The 22,730-nt window shown below is 43.5% G+C and overlaps 1 protein-coding gene across 1 annotated transcript in view; it reads right to left on the reverse strand.

Annotated features, from left to right (window-relative positions):
• Positions 1 to 18,375, reverse strand: part of oxtra (oxytocin receptor a) — a 29,624-nt gene extending 11,249 nt beyond the window's left edge. The window contains exon 1 of the mRNA XM_061932372.1: positions 17,451 to 18,375. Within this exon, the coding sequence (XP_061788356.1) occupies positions 17,451 to 18,375 (925 nt within the window). The remainder of the gene's footprint in view (positions 1 to 17,450) is intronic.
• Between the last annotated feature and the right edge of the window lie 4,355 nt (positions 18,376 to 22,730).

A 22,730-nucleotide genomic window follows, 5' to 3' on the forward strand; every position in this document is an offset into this window, starting at 1 on the left:
TATATGTGTAAGTAACTTGTATGTGTAAGTAATTTTTACGTGCACGTAACTTGTATGTTTAAGTAATTTGTATACGCAAGTAACTTGTATGCATATGTAATGTGTAGGTGTAAGTAATTTTGTATGTGTAAGTAATTTGTATGTGTAAGTAACTTGTATGTGTAAGTAACTTTGTATGTGTAAGTAATTTGTATGTGTAAGTAACTTGTATGTGTAAGTAATGTGGAAGTGTAAGTAACTTTGTATGTGTAAGTAATTTGTATGTGTAAGTAACTTGTATGTGTAAATAATTTGTACATGTAAGTAACTTGTATGTGTAAGTAATTTTTACGTGTAAGTAACTTGTATGTGTAAGTAATTTGTATGTGTAAGTAACTTTTATGTGTAAGTAATCTGTATGTGTAAGTAACTTGTATGTGTAAGTAACTTGTACGTGTAAGTAACTTTGTATGTGTAAGTCATTTGTATGTGTCAGTAACTTGTATGTGTTGTAATTTGGATGTGTAAGTAACTTGTATGTGTAAATAACTTGTATGTGTAAGTAGTTTGCATGTGTAAGTAATGTGTATGTGTATGTATAAGTAACTTGTATGTGTAAGTAATTTGCATGTGTAAGTAATTTGTATGTATCTCCAAGTAACTTGTATGTGTAAGGAACTTATATCTGTAAGTATCCTGTATGTGTAAGTACCTTGTATGTGACATGCTCAGTGACCTCGTGGTTGAGTGTCCACCCTGAGATCGGTAGGTCATGAGTTCAAACACCGGCCGAGTCATACCAAAGACTATAAAAATGGGACCCATTACCTACCTGCTTGGCACTCAGCAGCAAGGGTTGGAACTGGGGGTTAAATCCTCCATCTCCCAGGGGGTGAGGGTGATGGGTCAAAGGCAGAGGATAATCTCATCACACCTAGAGTGTGTGTGACAATCATTGGTACTTTAACTTTAACTTTAAGTATGTCTGCAAGCCACAAGGGAACATATTAACCGGGCTCTCAATTGCAACCTGGCAATATCAAATAATTGTTTTAAATATTGTTTCTATACATGTATTTTTGTTTATGTGGCTTTAGGAAACACATGTATAGTACAGATGCATGCCAATAAATAACAATATGGTGTAACATTAATTTGATTTCAGGAGTTTAATTCAGACCACGAGTATGACTCAAAGCACATATTTGCTTATTAGAGCACAAAACAATAATTTGTAACATTAAACTTTTTGACCCTTGTGTTCACATGTTATGAACCACTGAATGTATTTATAAATACATATAAATATATATGTATTTATATTATTAATCTTGAAATATTTCTGGATATTTTGGTGTAGTGAATCTTTCACTTTTCAAATTGAACTACTAACAAAAATGAACTATTCTACTTGACTGAGGTGCACATGTATGAATTATTATGCAGAACAGACAGTTGTGTGCTAACAAAGTATGAGTAACAAACAAACAGAAACAGAGTCAGTGTTGGTCTGCTCTAGTTGACATTAGTGTGCGTCTAATGGATGCTGATCTCCACACACAGGCGGCTCTCTGGTCTATTTATCTACACAAACAGCAGCACGTGTGTCCGACACTTGTGTGCATTTTCTGAGCGTCGTTCACGTGGACAAACTCCTTCCTGCAATCGTGTAGAACAATAGTTAGGGATGTCCGATAATGGCTTTTTGCCGATATCCGATATTCCGATATTGTCCAACTCTTTAATTACCGATACCGATATCAACCTATATATACAGTCGTGCAATTAACACATTATAATGCCTAATTTGGACAACCAGGTATGGTGAAGATAAGGTACTTTTAAAAAGATATAATAAAATAAAATAAGATAAATAAATTAAAAACATTTTCTTGAATAAAAAAGAAAGTAAAACAATATAAAAACAGTTACATATAAACTAGTAATTAATGAAAATTTGTAAAATTAACTGATAAAGGTTAGTACTATTAGTGGACCAGCAGCACGCACAATCATGTGTGCTTACGGACTGTATCCCTTGCAGACTGTATTGATATATATTGATATATAATGTAGGAACCAGAATATTAATAACAGAAAGAAACAACCCTTTTGTGTGAATGAGTGTGAATGGGGGAGGACGGTTTTTTGGGTTGGTGCACTAATTGTAAGTGCATCTTGTGTTTTTATGTTGATTTAATAAAAAAACAAAACAAAAAAAACAAAACAAACGATACCGATAATAAAAAAACGATACCGATAATTTCCGATATTACCTTTTAACGCATTTATCGGCCAATAATATCGGCAGGCCGATATTACCATCTCTAACAATGGTCAAATAAAATTAAAAGGCTGCCTAAAGACGTGGCGACACAGTCAAGGATGGCAGTCGCTCGCTCGGAAGCTTTCTGTGAAGAAGAAGGATTTTCTACTTTAAAGCTTGTTTGTTTACCACCACTGTGTTCTTCCTTTTGTTTTAACTCCATTCTATAGGCTCTTTTAGGCGCAGGAAATGCAATTATTTCGAACACCATAAGCTTTTTGTGCTTTTAAAACCCTCCTTATGCCTTATTTTTATTTGACTTTATTAAAGTGATTTATTTAATGTTCAGCATAGCCAGACCGGAGCAGGAGGGGATAGAAAGAAGAAAAAAAAGGAAAACAGAGGGGGAAATTACAGGAGCAAGAAGGGGATAAGACAGACAACAACAAAAACAACAACAAAAATAGCAGGGGTGTATAATGTAGCCTGGAAGAGTCAGGGCTGCATGGGATTCTGGGTATTTGTTCTGTTGTATTTATGTTGTGTTAAGGTGCAGATGTTCTCCCGAAATGTGTTTGTCATTCTTGTTTGGTTTTGGTTCAAAGTGTGGCGCATTATTAGTAAGAGTGTTAAAGTTGTTTTATATGCCACCGTCAGTGTAACCTGTGTGGCTATTGACCAAGTATGCTTGCTGTCACTTACGTGTGCAAGCAGAAGATGCATATAACAAGATGCTGGGCTGGCACGCTGTTAATACAGACTGTAGATGGCGCTAAATGCTGTACCATCATGGCACGCCCTTGTTATTGTAGTGAGGGTGAAAATCGGAGAATATGAATCCCGGGAGCTTACTGCGAGAGGCACTGAAATCAGGAAGTCTCCCGGGAAAATCGGGGGGGGTCGGCAAGAATGCAGCTGAGCCGCATCAGAGTGATCAAAGAGCCGCATGCGGCTTCGGAGTCGCGGGTTGCCGACCCCTGCCCTAGGGGAACAATGTTCATATACGTTTGATGAAATGTGATTGTATGCAAACGTGTATGTATGCATACTGTATTTGCTTGTGTACGTGCAGTATATGTATATGTATATTTGTACAGTGAATGTGCGCGTGAATGTATGTACCGGGCTTCTTATTTAACTAGGAACTAAATATTAGAAACAGCACATCTCAGTGAGATGCCACATTTTATAAGTCAATCAAAAGTCAACATTATTATCTTTGACAGCATCTCTCTTTTATTGGACCTGATTTGATGTTTTTTTTTCAATTCATGATTGATGTCAGGTTTGTCACTGACAGTTTAGTTATGTTTGGAGTTCTTTCTCTGTCTGTCTTTATTTCCTGTAAGCGCTCTTATTTTGGTTCTATTTCCTGCTTGTCTCCCTGAGTGCTGTGTCCCCTCAGCTGTGGCTGATTGGCACCTGGCCACACCTGGTGTCTATCACCCAGCGACTATTTAGTCCTGCTTTGCCCTCCAGTCAGTGCCGGAGTATTGTCATTATGATTGTCAATGGCATTAAAACTTGTCGTTGTAGCTGTGTCTACTTCTGTTCGCTCTGCTCATGTCATGGTTCCTGTGTTTTTGTTTCTTGTCCACAGTTAGCCTTTGTGCTAGTTTTTGTTCATAGCCAAGTTTGTTCTCCGCCTTGTGTGCTCCTTTTTTTGGTACCCTTTTGTTTGTTCTTGTTTTAGTGTTAAATTAAATCATGTTTTCCTGCACCAAGCCTGCCGTCTCTGCATCTTGGGGTTCGTCACTTACACCCTGTGACAATTGAGTGGGATTAAAGTATCTACTTATTTAATCATTAACCTCATTAAATAGACTTCCAAACGAAACAAGACAAATGAGACAAAATAAGACAAACAAAACAAAACAAAACCGAATAAAAGGAGACACAACAAAACAAAATGAAACAAAAAGAAACAAAGGAAACGAAACTAAACAAAAATCCAAAACAAGACAAAACAAACCCAAAACCGGCCAAAAAACAAAACAACAACAAGGCAAAAAAAACAAAATGGAACAAAACAAAAAAAATTACACAAAGAAAACAAAAAACAAAACCAGACAAAACAAAACAAAACCAGAAAAATGGGACAGGGTATGTTTTGGTCATTGAAGGATTGAGAATCCTCATTTGTCAAAAATTATCAACTTTGTTGTCCGTTACCAAGTCTGACAATGACTAGAACACACTTGTGTTTGTTTCCTGGAAGAAGGAACATACATTTGTCGACATTGTGCTGCTATGGAAACGGAAGTAAATACGCTGAGGAAAGAAGTTCCGGTAATGCATAAAATGACCAAAATACAGTAAATGTTGTACATATTACATATTGTTATGAATGTGTCTGTTACTACACTTGCAGTGTGCATAAAACGTTGATGGAGGTTTTTGAAGTTATTTTAGAGGGCTTTGAAGGCTACAACGTTGACTCCCATTAGCCGCATTTTGCAAGCGTTTTTTTATAATCTTTAGGATCCTACAATAGGCAAAATTCCCCCCCAAAAATGCAGTCCCCCATTAAAATGCAAAACCGAAAATAAAGAAACAAAGCGTGTTTTTCGTCCTATTAGCTGACATTTACACTAAACCACGACGTCAGGTAAACACGGGCCTGCGGGTCATGAGTTTAAGACCCCTGACAGTTTCGGACACCCCTGTCCTAAAGCATCCCAATGTAAGTAGTCCGTGCTCCAGTGGGCGTGGCCTATATGCGTGTCGGATACAGATCGATAACCATGAGGACGTACAGTTCACAATGTCCGCTTCTGCAGCCTTATTGCTGTTAAATGTCAACGAGGCACTCCATCGCGACCCCTCGGGACACACATAAAACTTTGTGGGCGCGTGGTGGCGCACACTAATTTGATTAATGATTAGCCGTATGACACCTTACAGCGTGACAAGGGACACAATAGAGACTTGGGGAGCGCCTTGTGCATTTTAAAAGGGACAAGCTTTCCATTTGAAATATTTAATATATGCACATTTTTAATGTATGTAAGGTAGAATAGCTGTTTGATGGAGGCAGGATGCTTATGGTGGTGCTTCCAAACCACTCAACCAAGCACGCCTATAGGACTTTCATGTCAAGGCAGAATTTTGGATAATTGGATCTGGAAAAAACAGTAGCTTTAAATATCCATGCCCATCTCTCCAGCAATAACCTTTATGAACAGTTCCAGTTCGTTTTACGCTCTCACAACAGCACAGAAACAGCTCTTCTCAAAATCACAAATGACCTTGTATTGGCAGCTGACTCAGGACTCATATCCATTCTCATCCCCCTTGATCTGAGCGCCCTATTTGACACCATATGTCATTCCACCCGGGCAGCACGGTGGAAGAGGGGTTAGTGCGTCTGCCTCACTATACGAAGGTCCTGGGTTCGATCCTGCGCTCAGGATCTTTCTGTGTGGAGTTTGCATGTTCTTCCCGTGACTGTGTGGGTTCCCTCCGGGTACTCCGGCTTCCTCCCACCTCCAAAGACATGCACCTGGGGATAGGTTGATTGGCAAGACTAAATTGGACCTAGTGTGTGAATGTGAGTGTGAATGTTGTCTGTCTATCTGTGTTGGCCCTGCGATGAGGTGGCGAATGCAGCTGAGATAGGCTCCAGCACCCCCGCGACCCCGAAAGGGACACGCGGTAGAAAATGGATGGATGGATGGATGTCATTCCACCCTTCTTTACCGACTTGGTTTATCAGACACACTCCTAGCCTGGTTTCACTCCTATCTTTCTGAGTACGGTCATACTCAGTTCATCCAGTTAAAATAATTCTCATCTCATTCATTCCCCCTCTCTCCTGGTGTAAGCTAGGGCTCGGCCCTATACTTTTCATCATCTACCTACTGCTACTTGGTCAGATCTTCCGTAAACATAACATAAATGTGCACTCTCAGGGCATTCAATCGATCGCAACTGGACTGTTTGGTTTGTCTTAGAAGTTTGGCCTCTCATTCGAGTAGGCTTCATCAGTTCATGCCCATTGGTCAGATCTAGTTTTAGACTTAGATTGTTTCTAATACTTTGCGAAACAACCGGTAATAAATACAAGGGCAAAACCCAATACTCATTCTTTACACATGCAAAGCTTTTCTTTCCGTCACTCACACCAGGCATACAGCATGCCTTGCTGCGACGACTCTTACAGTCTTCCTGCTGATGGCACTCTACGCTGCAGTTGCCACTTCCTTCTGAGAAGAGTCCAATTCTAATGGATCCAGAACAAATATTGTTCCATTCATACTTGGGAATTTAGTTGTCATGCACCTTGTTAGAGAACATGAAGTTGTGCACAAACAGCAACATTGAACAGTTTTTGTCTTTGAAGAGTTTAGAGACGGTGAAATGAGGTTCACCTGCAAAAGATACTTTTGCATTTCAGCTTCATCCTGAAATTGTAGTTTTTAGCTGAAATTTATTTAGTTAGTCCCTCCAGGATTTTACGACGTTGCGATCGCAGCAATTTATGCAAATTCACCCAATCTCGCGGCTTTGCAACGTTGTTGAATTCCTGCAATTTCCTCGCATATTTTGGCCAATCAAATTTATCCCAACAGGACTCAAATGCAACACCTGTAAAACCCAGTGCTTCTCAAATAGTGGTGAGGTGTCACGGCGGTCGAAGAGGCAAGGTACTTCCAGTATTAGCGTATTTTTCATTCTTAAACGATACACAAGCCTCCAGCTAGGTGACAACACTGCTTGAACTAATGAACAGACTCAACCAGGAAATGTATGAGTACACACATGACCCTTCAGTTTAGCATTAATGAGGTTATAAATAAAATACATAAATCTTGTCAGGTTCTCAGGAAATTGCAGTGATTAACCTGCGACAAGACTTGGTCCTCTGGTCCAATACCAGCAATGTGTCCTCATCGTTGAGCTGACGGTCCCTTGGGAAATTGCCATTATTAAGGCATACGAAAAGAAAAGGCTTGCAAAGCAGAGGAGCTAGGCTGGAGCGTAAGGGTGCGTCCAGTGGAGGTGGGCTACAGAGGCTTTGTAGCCAGCTCCACCTCAAGGCTCCTAAAGGAGGTGTGTATCAGAGACCAGGCCGAACAGAAGGCAATCAAAGGACTTGTCATTGTCACCGAAAGGAGCAGCCACTGGCTGTGGCTAAAATTGACAGACACTGGCAAAAAATGACCGCATGGAGCCGCCAAACAACACATACCCAGGCTTGATCAACGTGTGGTGAGTCAGCCTTGGACAAGGGTGTATTATAATAAAAGGCCAAAACACCAACTGATGGTGTGTTTGGCGACCCCTAGTGGTCAGTGCCAATCACACCCAAGAATATTTCCAACCCGCTTTAAGAAGTATTGTGCTGATTTCATCAAGCATTGTGGGATTATCAAGCAATCCGTTCAGGGGGTGTGTGAACATACTTTTGTCTTCTCGCAAGGGCGTGATAGAAAATAATTGAGAACCACTGATCTACACGGAGGACAAGTAGTACACAGACTTTGATCCTGTACTTGAAGTATTAAACGTATATCAGGTGTTATGTATATATATTTGTCCATCCATCCATCCATCTTCTTCCGCTTATCCGAGGTCGGGTCGCGGGGGCAGCAGCCTAAGCAGGGAAGCCCAGACTTCCCTCTCCCCAGCCACTTCGTCCAGCTCTTCCTGTGGGACCCCGAGGCGTTCCCAGGCCAACCGGGAGACATAGTCTTCCCAACGTGTCCTGGGTCTTCCCTGGGGCCTCCTACCAGTCGGACGTGCCCTAAACACCTCCCTAGGGAGGCGTTCGGGTGGCATCCTGACCAGATGCCCGAACCACCTCATCTGGCTTCTCTTGATGTGGAGGAGCAGCGGCTTTATTTTGAGCTCCCCCCGGATGGCAGAGCTTCTCACCCTATCTCTAAGGGAGAGCCCTGCCACCCGGCGGAGGAAACTTATTTCGGCCGCTTGTACCCATGATCTTGTCCTTTCGGTCATAACCCAAAGCTCATGACCATAGGTGAGGATGGGAACGTAGATCGACCGGTAAATTGAGAGCTTTGCCTTCCGGCTCAGCTCCTTCTTCAACACCACGGATCGATACAGCGTCCGCATTACTGAAGACGCCGCACCGATCCGCCTGTCGATCTCACGATCCACTCTTCCCTCACTCGTGAACAAGACTCCGAGGTACTTGAACTCCTCCACTTGGGGCAAGATCTCCTCCCCAACCCGGAGATGGCACTCCACCCTTTTCCGGGCGAGAACCATGGACTCGGACTTGGAGGTGCTGATTCTCATCCCAGTCGCTTCACACTCGGCTGCGAACCGATCCAGTGAGAGCTGAAGATCCTGGCCAGATGAAGCCATCAGGACCACATCATCTGCAAAAAGCAGAGACCTAATCCTGCAGCCACCAAACCAGATCCCCTCAACGCCTTGACTGCGCCTATAAATTCTGTCCATAAAAGTTATGAACAGAATCGGTGACAAAGGGCAGCCTTGGCGGAGTCCAACCCTCACTGGAAACGTGTCCGACTTACTGCCGGCAATGCGGACCAAGCTCTGGCACTGAGCATACAGGGAGCGGACTGCCACAATCAGACAGTCCGATACCCCATACTCTCTGAGCACTCCCCACAGGACTTCCCGAGGGACACGGTCGAATGCCTTCTCCAAGTCCACAAAACACATGTAGACTGGTTGGGCAAACTCCCATGCACCCTCAAGGACCCTGCCGAGAGTATAGAGCTGGTCCACAGTTCCACGACCAGGACGAAAACCACACTGTTCCTCCTGAATCCGAGGTTCGACTATCCGGCGTAGCCTCCTCTCCAGTACACCTGAATAGACCTTACCGGGAAGGCTGAGGAGTGTGATCCCACGATAGTTAGAGCACACCCTCCAGTTCCCCTTTTTAAAGAGAGGAACCACCACCCCGGTCTGCCAATCCAGAGGTACCGCACCCGATGTCCACGCGATGCTGCAGAGTCTTGTCTACCAAGACAGCCCCACAGCATCCAGAGCCTTAAGGAACTCCGGGCGGATCTCATCTACCCCTGGGGCCTTGCCACCGAGGAGCTTTTTAACTACCTCAGCAACCTCAGCCCCAGAAATAGGAGAGCCCACCACAGACTCCCCAGGCACTGCTTCCTCATAAGAAGACGTGTTGGTGGGATTGAGGAGGTCTTCGAAGTATTCCCTCCACCGATCCACAACATCCGCAGTCGAGGTCAGCAGAACACCATCCCCGCCATACACAGTGTTGATAGTGCACTGCTTCCCCTTCCTGAGGCGGCAGATGGTGGTCCAGAATTGCTTCGAAGCCGTCCGGAAGTCGTTTTCCATGGCTTCCCCGAACTCCTCCCATGTCCGAGTTTTTGCCTCTGCGACCGCTGAAGCCGCACACCGCTTGGCCTGTCGGTACCTGTCCGCTGCCTCAGGAGTCCTATGAGCCAATATATATTTGTATTTACACAAAAATCCCCATACGAAGATGGATGAGCATGTTTTGTTCCAAATATGTTCCTGTGTTAAGCTAACATTACATGGCTTTATCCTGTCGTAAAAATGCATTCTGTGGTGGCAGAGCTTATTTTTCCCATGGTATGTGTGGTTCCCCCTATTGGTTGGGCTAAACATTATTGCATAAATGAAATATAGATATCTTTAAAGTTTAATACTCATTGGACCAGCACTTCTTTTATAGTGGGGATCTCATGATAAGGTGTCAGGGTGGGGCGTGAGAAAACACTACACAAGTTTTCAGCTAGGTGGCATGTAGGTGCCAGCAACTAATAGAGTGGTTTGTACAGATAAATATATAAATATTTTTAGGTTCTTAATTATATTTCAATTTAGTGGGACGTGAAAAAAGTTATGTCCCCAGAATAATAACTGAGAGGCACTGGTCTAACCAATCAAATGTCTCCCTGCATCTTCACTTCCTTGTTTACATTGACAGAGAGGCATTCGTTCACTCGTTCATTACCGGACTATAAGGCGCACTAAAAGCCTTTCATTTTCTCAAAACTCGACGATGCGCCTTATAACCCGGTGCGCCTAATGTACGGAATAATTTTGGTTGTGCTTACCGACCTTGAAGCTATTTTATTTGGTACAAGGTGAAATGATAAGTGCGACCAGTAGATGGCAGTCACACATAAGAGATATGTATAGACTACAATATAACTCAAGTTATGTTATATGTTCCATTGAAAATATAGAACATTATACACGGCGCTCAAAAATCTATAAAAATATTTTAGTACGACTTTGGTTAGCTATGAAGCTGCACCGCTTGTTGGATTGTACTCTGCTTCAACATACAAGTATTATTATGGTGTGTGTATAAGGTAAGACATATTATCCGGTGTCGTGAGTTTACATAATTCACCCAAGGAACTTTAGTTGTTAGAGCGTTTCGGTCGGACGTTTTTTCACGGGACACATTTCCGGCTTGCACTAGTGAGAGGATGAGAAGATGCTGCTCTCTTATAGATTTAAGTAAATTGTGAATGTCATTAAAACAGTTAGCTCCGTCTTTTGACACTTCTTCCACTCCACTCAGCCTTTGCACGCTACACCGCTACAACAAAGATGACGGAGAAAAGGCGCTGCCGTCAATTTATAAAAAAAATACTAATAATATGACCCCTTTAATGCGCCCTATATTATATAGTATGAAAATAGACCTGACTAAACCCGCTCATTGGCAGTGCGCCTTATAATCCGGTGCGCCTATGGTCTGGAAAATACTGTACTCATCATTCACTTGTTTACCAACAACAATCACCACTATAGATTGCTCTCAATAGTTACTCAATATTCTCACTGAAAGTGTGGATAAACTATGTGCTATATGTTTGAACATAAACAAAAGTATACAATCGACTTTTATCTTTGAAAATATGCACCAGGGGGACGGCGTGGCGCAGTTGGGAGTGGCCGTGCCAGCAACCTGAGGGTTCCTGGTTCAATCCCCACCTTCTACCAACCTCGTCACGTCCGTTGTGTCCTTGAGCAAGACACTTCACCATTGCTCCTGATGGGTCGTGGTTAGGGCCTTGCATGGCAGCTCCCGCCATCATTGTGTGAATGTGTGTGTGAATGGGTGAATGTGGAAATAGTGTCAAAGCGCTTTGAGTACCTTGAAGGTAGAAAAGCGCTATACCATTTACCAAGCCTTATTCAATGCAAGCTAATACATCGTACCTATCATACCAAGGTCCGGCTGGCTAAGATTTATGACCAGCTCAAGAACCAATCTGGCCTTCTCCTGCTTATAGCCCAGGGTGATGGACTGGATCGGCAGATGCAGCGAAGTTGCCCCAAATAAGCCAGTGTCGGAGAAGCAAGGCGCTCGGCCCAGCCACTTTCGGATGTAGGAGTTGGCTAGTCTGTCCAACCCGTTGCTGTTGAGGATGGAATCTCGCACATCTTCAGTGGCCACACAACCCTTTGGTACAGTGTGAAGTTGTAGCACCACAACTTGTACTTTCCGGGGAGCTGGCTCTTGTTGATACTCGCTAGGCCTTCTGAGAGTTGTTTCCGTGCTGCCTTGCCTGCGTGCTTGTCCGACAGGTTCGCATTGTACTGCCTCTCTAGGCTTTGGATGGACTGGTTGACCAGAGGTTGCTCACCTCCTGCAACAAAGATGGTATTGCCGTTCCTGGTGCCTTTGCGCAAGGAGAGGCTTCGGGACTTGGAGGGTTTTATCTTCATCCGTGCCCATGTCACTAGCTCATCCAGCCTCTTCAGACACCTTCTCGTGCATGGGGCTGTTTGCAGCACCACAGTGACATCGTCCATGTAGCTTCGGAGTGGTGGAAGCCTCTGCCCTGTCTGCAGCCTCATTCCTTCTACAGTCTGACGGGCTCCGCGGAGGATGATTTCAAAAGCTGCGACAAAGAGGACTGGGGAGACGGAACACCCCATGGCGATGCCTACTTCCTGACCACGGTAGTGGTGGGCCATAGGTCCCCCGATATAGTGCCAGTCGATCTCGATGAAGGACCACTTTTTAAACAAGGCTGGGGTACAGACGCTGGACTCCTGAACGGCTGAACGGCAGGCCATGAGCACTGGGGGCAGGTGATCATCCCAGTCTCTCTGGTGTTGTGTTCCATTGTGCAATGGAATCTTTCCACCGAGCCATCACTCTCCGGCCATAAAGGGGTGGTGCCGAGACGCTCACACGTGACTCAAAAGGCCTCCCCGGTCGCTGTGCAGCGTCTCTGGGACTCTAAAATGACTGAAAATACCATCTGTGAGGGCTGTGACCACTGTCTCTATTTCCTGATCAGGAAGGGGGTAGGCTTCCGGCCACCACGTAAAATAGTCAATGATGGAGAGAACATAACGATTCCCTCAGTCAGAGTGTGGCAACGGCCCCACAATGTCTATGGGAGGCCCCAGCAAGGTCTGCTGCAGAGGGGCACATGAACGGTCAGGTGGGCTCTTCCTTGCTGCACAAGGGTCAGAGCAGTGGCAGAAGTTATCGTCATCTCTTCGGCAATGCCCCCAGTAAAAGCTTGGAGAAGGCGGTTTTTGCCACGCCAAAGTGCCTGGGACCAGCCGTTCTATGCATGCCGTTGAGCCCAGTCTCTTGCAGATTCTTGGGAATGACCAACTGCGACCTCTCTTCTCCTGTTGCTGGCTTCTTCCATGCCTGGCTGTTGTCAACGGAGCAGCTTGGAGGGGATCATATACCCCTGTTTATGCAGGCCCAAAGTCGTTTCACGACGACTGGGGAAAACAAGGGCATTCTCTGACAAAGTGGCCTGGTTGGCCACATCCCCAGCCAACCCTTGCCCTGGTGCGGGGCTGTTGCAGCTACTGCAGCGACACTGACCTAATTAGTTCTGTGAGTTCAGCCACCCAAGAGGGCTTAAATCTGTATATATCTGCTTATGGGCTTACTGATGCTGTCCTCATCGAAGGGGAGGCGACGTTCCCCTCTTTGGTGCTGATACACTTCACACTCCCTGTAAATAGCCAATTCCAATGCCTCCTGCAGGGTGTGAGGGTACAGCAACTGTACTTGGACTCTAGACTCTTGGGGGTGAAAAGCTCTGATGAACTGGTCTCGCGCCCCTTGCACATCTGGTGACGTGAGAGTATGCTCGCATGGACAATTTCTCAATATCATTTGCCAGCCGGTCACGCCAACATCGCCGTCTCTCTTCACTTCCTCCTTCACATGCAGCATGCTTCGCCGGCTCGTGATGCACGCTGCAGACGGTGCTATCAATACACGGCAACAGACTCACTGTCGAAGTCACTTCTGACACCAGATATGAAGAAGTTGGGAGTTTCTTTGAGCAATTCAGCCTTTTTATTTTCGTTTACAAATAGCGCTGTCTAACTTGCAATTAGAGGCACAACACACACACTAGCGGATCCTCCAACTCTTCTTCGCTCACACACAGCGTTCTATACTGCAGGCAAGCATGCCACTGTCCTCTGCAGCCCACATCAGGCAACTACAGTTCACTACACATTACTCCCATCGCTACAATAAAGTCCCAAAATAAATGGTTCATAAAGGTAATAAAGTCAGAAAAAAACAAAAAAATATCACTTTCATCATCTTGTGGAATATAATCGGACAATCCTTGAGTCTGCACCGATCACTTTGTAAAATGTTTGTTTGAGTATATGATTTGTTTGAGAAACTTTCTTTGATGTAATCCAGTTTATTCTTTACTATATTAGTAGGGTTTGATAGCAGAATTAAGAAAAGGACAAACGATTGCATTATTTTTTTTCTTTTGTTTGTGCTATGCCTAAATAAAACTATGTAGACCTGGTTGTGCAAATAAACTAACGTCATGTTATGTCCTTGTAATAAATATTGTGATTGTTGGTCTAATCCACCATATTTTCTTTCTCAATTTTCATAACATAAATAAAAGCTTAGTTGTTGTGCAGGAGACCCAAGTGCTTTATTTGACACGGATGACCACGTCTTTGGTGATATTTGTTTGCATCAAGAAAATATCCTGAATAGTAATAATAGACTAGATCAGGGGTCGGCAACCTTTACCAGTCAAAGAGCCATTTTGACCAGTTTCACAAATTAAAGAAAACAATGGGAGCCACAAAAATCTTTTGAAATTTAAAATGAAATAACACTGCATACAAAGTTTTTTTTTTGCTTTCTGCTTTGTATAAACCAAGGGTCTCAGACACGCGGCCCACACCTTAATATGAAAATTGAATGTTAGTGCGGGCCGCCAGTTTTATATGAATGGCGCTTGACAGCGTCATACTTGTCAACCCTCCCGATTTTTCCGGCAGACTACGAATTTCAAGGCAACTGTTCTCTCGAACGTGCCGTGATGGAACAGCATTTAGCGCCCACTACAACCAGCGTGCCGGCCCAGCCACACGTTATATGAGGATTCTGTTTCCTCACGTAAGTGACAGCAAGGCATACTTGCTCAACAACCACACAGGTTACACTGACGGTGGCGGTATAAAAAACGTTAACACTCTTACTAATAATGCGCCACACTGTGAACCCACACCAAACAAGAATGACAAACACATTTTGGGAGAACATCTGCACCGTAACAAAACATAAACACGACAGAACAAATACCCAGAATCCCATGCAGCCCTAACTCTTCCGGGCTACATTATACACCCCCGCTACCAAACCCCGCCCACCTCAACTGACGCACAAAATTGATGTGTGAGGGAGCAGGGTTGGGGTGGGGGCGGGGTTTGGTGGTAGCAGGGGTGTATAATGTAGCCCGGAAGAGTCAGGGCTGCATGGGATTCTGGGTATTTGTTCTGTTGTGTTTATGTTGTGTTAAGGTGCAGATGTTCTCCCGAAATGTGTTTGTCATTCTTGTTTGGTGTGGGTTCACAGTGTGGCGCATTATTAGTAAGAGTGTTAACGTTTGTTATACCGCCACCGTCAGTGTAACCTGTGTGGTTGTTGAGCAAGTATGCCTTGCTGTCACTTACGTGAGGAAACAGAATCCTCATATAACGTGTGGCTGGGCCGGCACGCTGGTTGTAGTGGGCGCTAAATGCTGTTCCATCACGGCACGTTCGAGAGAACAGTTGCCTTGAAATTCGTAGTCTGCCGGAAAAATCGGGAGGGTTGACAAGTATGACGCTGTCAAGCGCCATTCATATAAGAATTAATCTCTCGTAGGCTCAACAGCATAAACTATATCTTGATATTGCTAGAAAAGATTCATGTTGAACAACAAGGACATTTATAACTAGTGATACAAAATATACTTCACATCATAAAAACAACTGCAGACATGAATTGTAGATGAGACTAATATCCGTAGCAGGAAATCAACTGCAAACAAATGTATCCTTTTTGTCATTAACATCACGATCACAGCAGCACGACACTTGTTATGTCAATCAAATACGTTACTTACCGATAAATCCAACGTTGCCTTTCACAGATTAATGCACACTAAAAAATGCAGGGTTATATTGATAACCCAATTTATGAATTGTGAGTGTTGGGTTACATTTTGGGGTTATTTCTATGAAGAGCAATCATTTTTTTGGGTTATAAGGGTATTATTTTAACTAAATTTCTGGGTTTTCAAATATATGAACCATTTTTGGGTTGTTTTTCAACGAGTAACGTATTTTTGGGTAGACAGCTTTTTTTTAATTTTTATTAAAAAGGCACTTTTTCTTGAAGGGAATTTTATTAAGGATTAATCTCATTACCATTATTTACAATCATACATCTTATGTACATGAAAATATTTGAGCATGCTGTATAGAACTACCATGACCATACACTGCAATTATTGTGAAAATGTTTTTTTTTACTCATATCTCGCTTTTGAGTATATTTTAATGGAATAAAATAATTTTGATCAGTAGTTGGGAAGCAGTAAGACAAACCAGCAGTAAAATGTATAATTTTTAACCAACTATTGGGTCATGGCACGCTAAATTGCGCAACACAATAGTTGGTTTTGGAATAACCCAACATAGTAGTGAGGATAACTCAGCTTTTGTGTTAAATAAAGTCAACCCAATAGTTGGGTTATGTATCAACCAACATTGAGTTACCATAACTCAACTTTTGGGTTAAATAATTCAAAGCAAAAGTTGGGTTGGAAAAATAACCCAAAATGTTGAGTTAAAATAACCCAAATAAGGGGTTTGTCCTTTTCTGAACCAGCAGTTAGGTTAAAATTGGGTTATTTTTCAACCCAATATTTTTTAGTGTGTACTTAATTTGTGGACCCCAATCTTTATAAGGTATGTCTGGTTTGTGTGCTATTGTGTGCTTAGATGTCCTAGTAGCCTATAGCCTACCATGTTTACCTTTTGTAAATGACTTGACTAAAGTAATAGAAAAGACCAACCTTGTGAGCTTATTTGAGGACATTTAGATGTTAACTAGCTGTCCAAGTAAACATGCTGCAGGACTGCTTGTGTCAAAGGCACTTATATCAGAAATTTTAGATGCTAGACAATATATTCAGATACTTTTGTTTGCCAATATCGGACAGATATCCAATACCAATACTGAATTGGGAAATCCTATTGATCTTGAGAAAAGTCAGTGGGAATATGATACATTTGGGAAGCCACCCTTTAGCGGGCCAAATCAAACGACTCGATGAGTCAAATTTGGCCCTCGCACCCTACTTTGGGCACCTCTGGGATTGTGGATGATCTCTGCTGTACAGAACATTCTATTCACGATTGTTTTACCTGTTTCACAGAAATATTACTAGTTACTTCACGTAGACATTTTAAATTTTCCTGAGGGAACTCTCCTGAAGGAATCAATAAAGTACTATCTATCTATCTATCTATCTATCTATGTATCTATCTATATTATATTTTAATGAAAGCAAATGTTTTTCATCGACAATTAAGAATGTTCCATAAAACAGATAATTTAACTTGCATACAATAAAACAATACGGTGGAAAATACTTCCAGAATGCTTTATTTTATCTGAATATTCAAAGTATAGGGATTTGTCTTATTTATTTATTTGTATTTTAGTATTTACGCCAAAACCTTTGTAAACGTCCATCTTGTTAGTTGGCTGTAAGTAATTTACATGCTTTGTAGTAAATACAAATAAAAACTAAACTTCTTCAAATGAATTGAAATTCTAAATTAGGAAATTTGCACCGAGTTCATGTCAAATATCAAAGAAACGGACTTTCTCTTGATTGCAAAGTTTTGGGTGTGATGACATGTACCTAATGAAGTTACTTTTTCTCACCTTCACGCGGGGCCGCCGGGTCCCAGGCGGACCACATCTGCACGGAGAAGAAGGGGGTCCAGCAGACGATGTAGGCCAGCACGATGACGAACGTCATCTTGACGGTGGTCATCTTGGCCTTGGAGATGAGTTTGACGCTGCTGACGCGCGCCAACGTGCTGCCACTTTTCCCACCTTTGGGCGCCAGGCTGATGCACTGCTCCCTCCTGGTCTTCAGCTTGAAGTTCTGCCAGATCTTGAAGCTGATCAGGCCGTAGCACACGCTGAGGACCGCCACCGGGATGATGTAGACGGTCAGGCTGATCCACGTGATGTACGCCTTGGCGCCCCATGGCACCACGAAGTCCCCCCAGCAGTCGTACACCCCGGAGCCGGCCGAGCCCACCTCCGTCAGGGAGAAGATGAACATCTGCGGCACGCTGAGGAGCATGCTGAGGCTCCAGGAGAACACCACGTAGAAGCGGTCCTTCCTGCGGTGCAAGGAGCGCAGAGGCTGGCAGATGGCGAGACACCTGTCCACGGACATGAGCACCAGCATGTAGGTGGAGGCGAACATGCCCACCACCTGCAGGTACTTGACCAGCCTGCACAGCAGGTCCGGGCCGTAGAAGCGGAAGGTGATGTCCCAGATGAGTTGGGGCAGCACCTGGAAGACGGCCACCACCAGGTCGGCGATGCTTAGGTGCTTCATGAAGTAGTACATGCGGGACTGGGAGTGCTTGACGCTGTGGATGGCCACCAGGACGCACAGGTTGCCCGTCAGCGCCAGGAGGAGCACCAGGGCCAGCACGGTCACTTCCACCTTGGCCACCTCCTCGTTCCTCTTCAGGGGGTTCGTCTGGTTCGGCCCGCTGAGGACGCTCAGGTTGGACCAGGAGTCGTTGATCACCTGCCACAAGTCGCTTTGGTTTAAAAGGCTCGCCATGTATGCGTCGGGGGCGCGCGCGCCGCGGGCGAGAGCTCCTCCAAACATTCTGAGCGGGGTGTTCAAGATGCCTTCATCCTCAAAAAAAATGACATTAAATAAAAAAATGAAGAGTGATATATATCCAGTTTGTCAGCAAAAGTCCATATATAACTAAGAAAAACAGCAAGCAAAAACATCCAAATCCAAGTGAAAGTTGAAGGAAAAAGGAGCTCCTTCGTCCTCCCCTGCTAAGAATGGCAATGGGCAGCAAGACACAGCACACCAGCATAAAAGCTGCTGTTTTATCTACATATCAGTCAGGACGACACCCTCACCGCCACTAGGAGGCGCTGTACACCCTCCTAGTCTTTTTTTTTTGTGGCATGCATTGGTCTGACTTGCTGTGGAATGACAGCCGGAGGCAAGTGAGACAGAGAAGAGGCTGCAAAGATAGTGGAAACAACTGACAGATGCCCCGTCAATTCATTTGTGGTAAAAAGAATAAAATAAAAACAAAAAATACAAATGTACAAATATACAAAGAGGTGATACAATATGAAACATGTTGATGACTTTTTGATGCTTTTATGCAGAAGATGTTAAATCAAGAGTGCTTGAAGGCAGCACATGCAAAACTGCATTAAAAGTTTGGCAGATTTTACATAACAATGTTAAAATTTTGATAAGGGTTTTCTAAAATCTTGACTTTCACAAAGTATCATCAGGTGAGGTCACGCCAGAGACTTCAGCTTAGTCACCACTAAAAACATCCATCCATCCATTTTCTTCCGCTTATCCAAGGTCGGGTCGCGGGGGCAGCAGCTTAAGCAAAGAAGCCCAGACTTCCCTCTCCCCAGCCACTTTGTCTAGCTCCTCCCAGGGGATCCCGAGGCGTTCCCAGGCCAGCCGGGAGACATAGTCTTCCCAACGTGTCCTGGGTCTTCCCCGTGGCCTCCTGCCGGTCGTACGTACCCTAAACACCTCCCGAGGGAGGCGTTCGGGTGGCATCCTGACCAGATGCCCGAACCACCTCATCTGGCTCCTCTCGATGTGGAGGAGGGCTTTACTTTGAGCTCCCGGATGACAGAGCTTCTCACCCTATCTCTAAGGGAGAGCCCCGCCATCCTGCAGAGGAAACTCATTTCGGCCGCTTTCACCCATGATCTTGTCCTTTCGGTCATAACACAAAACTAATGACCATAGGTGAAGATGGGAACGTAGATCGACCGGTAAATTGAGAGCTTTGCCTTTCGGCTCAGCTCCTTCTTCACCACAACGGATCGATACAGAGTCCGCATTACTGAAGACGCTGCACCGATCCGCCTGCCGATCTCACGATCCACTCTTCCCTCACTCGTGAACAAGACTCTGAGGTATTTGAACTCCTCCACTTGGGGCAAGATCTCTGCTTTTTGCAGATGATGTGGTCCTGATGGCTTCATCTGGCCAGGATCTTCAGCTCTCACTGGATCGGTTCGCAGCCGAGTGTGAAGCGACTGGGATGAAAATGAGCACTAAAAACAGTGGTGGCCAAAGTCTGGCATTAAAATGAGCCCGCAGCAAAACATTATTATTTTTTGTTATTTTTTTAAGTTATGCACTAATTCTAATATTTTAATTTGACAACTGCAACAGAACGCTGAGATGTTTGCTGGTCCTTTAAATACAATATGATCCGATCAGGGTTATGCTGCCAATACCGATCATGCATGTGTGGTATCAGCCAATACATGTAGTAATGTTACATTGTTCTATGTATTTATGGTGAGTACACCATATTTAATTATTTAAACTACTTCTTTAATCTATTTTATTACATAGAACTGTTTGGTCAAAACAAAGGCAATACTACGCAAGAACTAAGCAAAAACTACAATCTCTTACTTTTTTAAATCCCTTGGGTTTTGCCCTCAAAGTCCTGCTGTTGCAAGGGAATTATTCCCTGAATTTGTTAACATTAACAAAAACAACAAACAATGATTTTAAGAAATTAAAATATCCACTTTACAGCAGGATGTCAAAGTCAAGGCCCGCGGGCCAAATCCAGCCCGCGAATGAATTATCTATGGCCCCCAGGATGATATTTGATTAGTATTAGAACCGGCCCGCAGCCCACAGCCACCTTTTGCACGCACTAATACTCCATCAGTTTTCAAAATGGGGTCCCAGGGATACCATCAAGTCATAAAATTGGGGTCCCACAGTACATTTTTGGGGTCCCACTTTTTTGTAAGCGTTTTGAAAACAAATGATAAATGTATGCATTATCCTGTTATATCTCACATTCTATATTGTGTTTTGGAAAAAAGGTTGTCATAAACGTTACTTAATTCATTAAAAAAATAATTCAAAAGAAAACCATTTTTTTATCATTTGTAAATGTATTCAGTTACAAACATTCATTCACTTTCTTCTTTCCTTCGTGGATCTAAGCTTTACTTATTTAAAAAATTATTTTTATTGAAATATTTTCAGAATGTGTTTATTCTATTTTTGGCCAAAGTAAGACAAAGAAAATAATCTGAAGTTGTCTTTAATTTTTAGTTTTAATGCCATGATTTTAATAGTCCGGCACGCATGTGCACAGATTTTCCTCCATGCGGCCCCTGAGCTAAAATTAGTTTGACACCCCTGCCTACAGAGTATCAATCATATAAACTACTACTCTTGGTATTAACACTGCCAATTTATGGATCACTCCGCCCTCTTATTAAACCACTTATTAATTTAGTTTACTTTCTGCTGTAAGGTGCTTCCATCTACACTTCTTAAACTTTACCAATCACTTATTTCTTGGTGTTATTTAAAGCTATCTTTGCAGTTAATTTAGCAATTACCATGTCTGTTTCTGGCCTGCTCTTGGCTTGTAACATGTTTAGCCCAGTGCTCCAGCGATAATGAACTTGAAAATGATACTTTCAATAATAAGAAATGCTGTTTATTTGCCATAATGGAGGTGATTATTTTTAGTTTCGAGGAGCTAATCACTACTTACGCCACAATGAGTATGGAGAAACATTATTAGCTGCTTGCCACTTGTTAGCCGGGGGCCTAAAAATTGTGTCAGCCAGAGGGAATGGGCGTTTGTGATCGGCATTAATCGGCAGTAGCGATCACATACTTTTTCACAAAAAATGACACATCCCTACGATGACATGCAGTCCTGGGCAATTATTTTGACTCAGGGGGCCAAATTATTAAAAAAAAGTGTCATATATATATATATATATATATATATATATATATATATATATGTAAGCTGTTAAAATCTGCTGTACAGTATGTGTGCTTGGGTCCTATTGCACTACCATGAGCTAATGGAACGAAATGTTGTTCTTATCTGTACTGTAAAGTTCAAATTTGAATGACAATAAAAAGGAAGTCTAAGTCTAAGTCTAAGTCTATTTTTAGGAACACTGACACAAAACCTCACAATAATGTCTGATTGAAAGCTAAAAACATTATGACAGACCACCTTAAAAGACGGAATGGAATTTTGCATTTTTTTACTGAATGAGACACCCAGAAGGTACATGAAAATAAAGAATGTGGCATTTACAATATTAACTATGAAGGATAAAACACTGAATATTGACAACATATGAACGTCACACCCCCTCTCAATCGACATATTTTACAATCAAGCGAAACGCAACAAAAATGCAACAAACACAGCGAAATATGAACGCGAAGGGTAAAAGAACCTCACCTACAATCTGATACATCTTTGTTGTGAAAATCTCCCTCCGCGTCTGTCACTGACACCTGCATTTCAGGCTGGCCGCTCTGGAAACACTCTGTGGAAACGCTCCCCACCCACACTGCTTGGTGCCTCGTCTGAGCTGCTGTGACTTAGATTACCATAGTAACTAATTAGATTACCATAGTAACTAATTAGATTACCATAGTAACTAGCATATCATGCAAATGCACAGATTCTAACCCTTGAAATACTTTGTATAGTTCAAGACTTACGTTCATTTAAAAACATCACTGCACATCATAATGGCAGCTACAGTTTCCATCTTAAAGATCTAAAAAATATATTTGGGCGGGCCAGATTGAAAAGCTTAGCGGGCCGCATGTGGCCAGGTCTGACCTACTATGATAGTGGCAAAGATGAAAAGTGTGATTGTGAGGAGGCGTGGCCGGCCGACCTGCAGCGAGGCGGGGCGCGCCGGAGCCGACTCCGAGATGGCGGCGAGGAGGCGTGGCCGGCAGACCTGCAGCGAGGCGGGGCGCGCCGGGGCCGACTCCGAGATGGCGGCGAGGAGGCGTGGCCGGCAGGCCTGCAGCGAGACGGGGCACGCCAGGTCCGACTCCGAGAAGGCGGCAAGGAGGCGTGGCCAGGGGACCGGCAGCAAGGCGGGGCG

Source organism: Nerophis lumbriciformis, linkage group LG38 (genome assembly GCF_033978685.3).
Source record: "Nerophis lumbriciformis linkage group LG38, RoL_Nlum_v2.1, whole genome shotgun sequence".
Lineage (NCBI taxonomy): Eukaryota > Metazoa > Chordata > Actinopteri > Syngnathiformes > Syngnathidae > Nerophis > Nerophis lumbriciformis.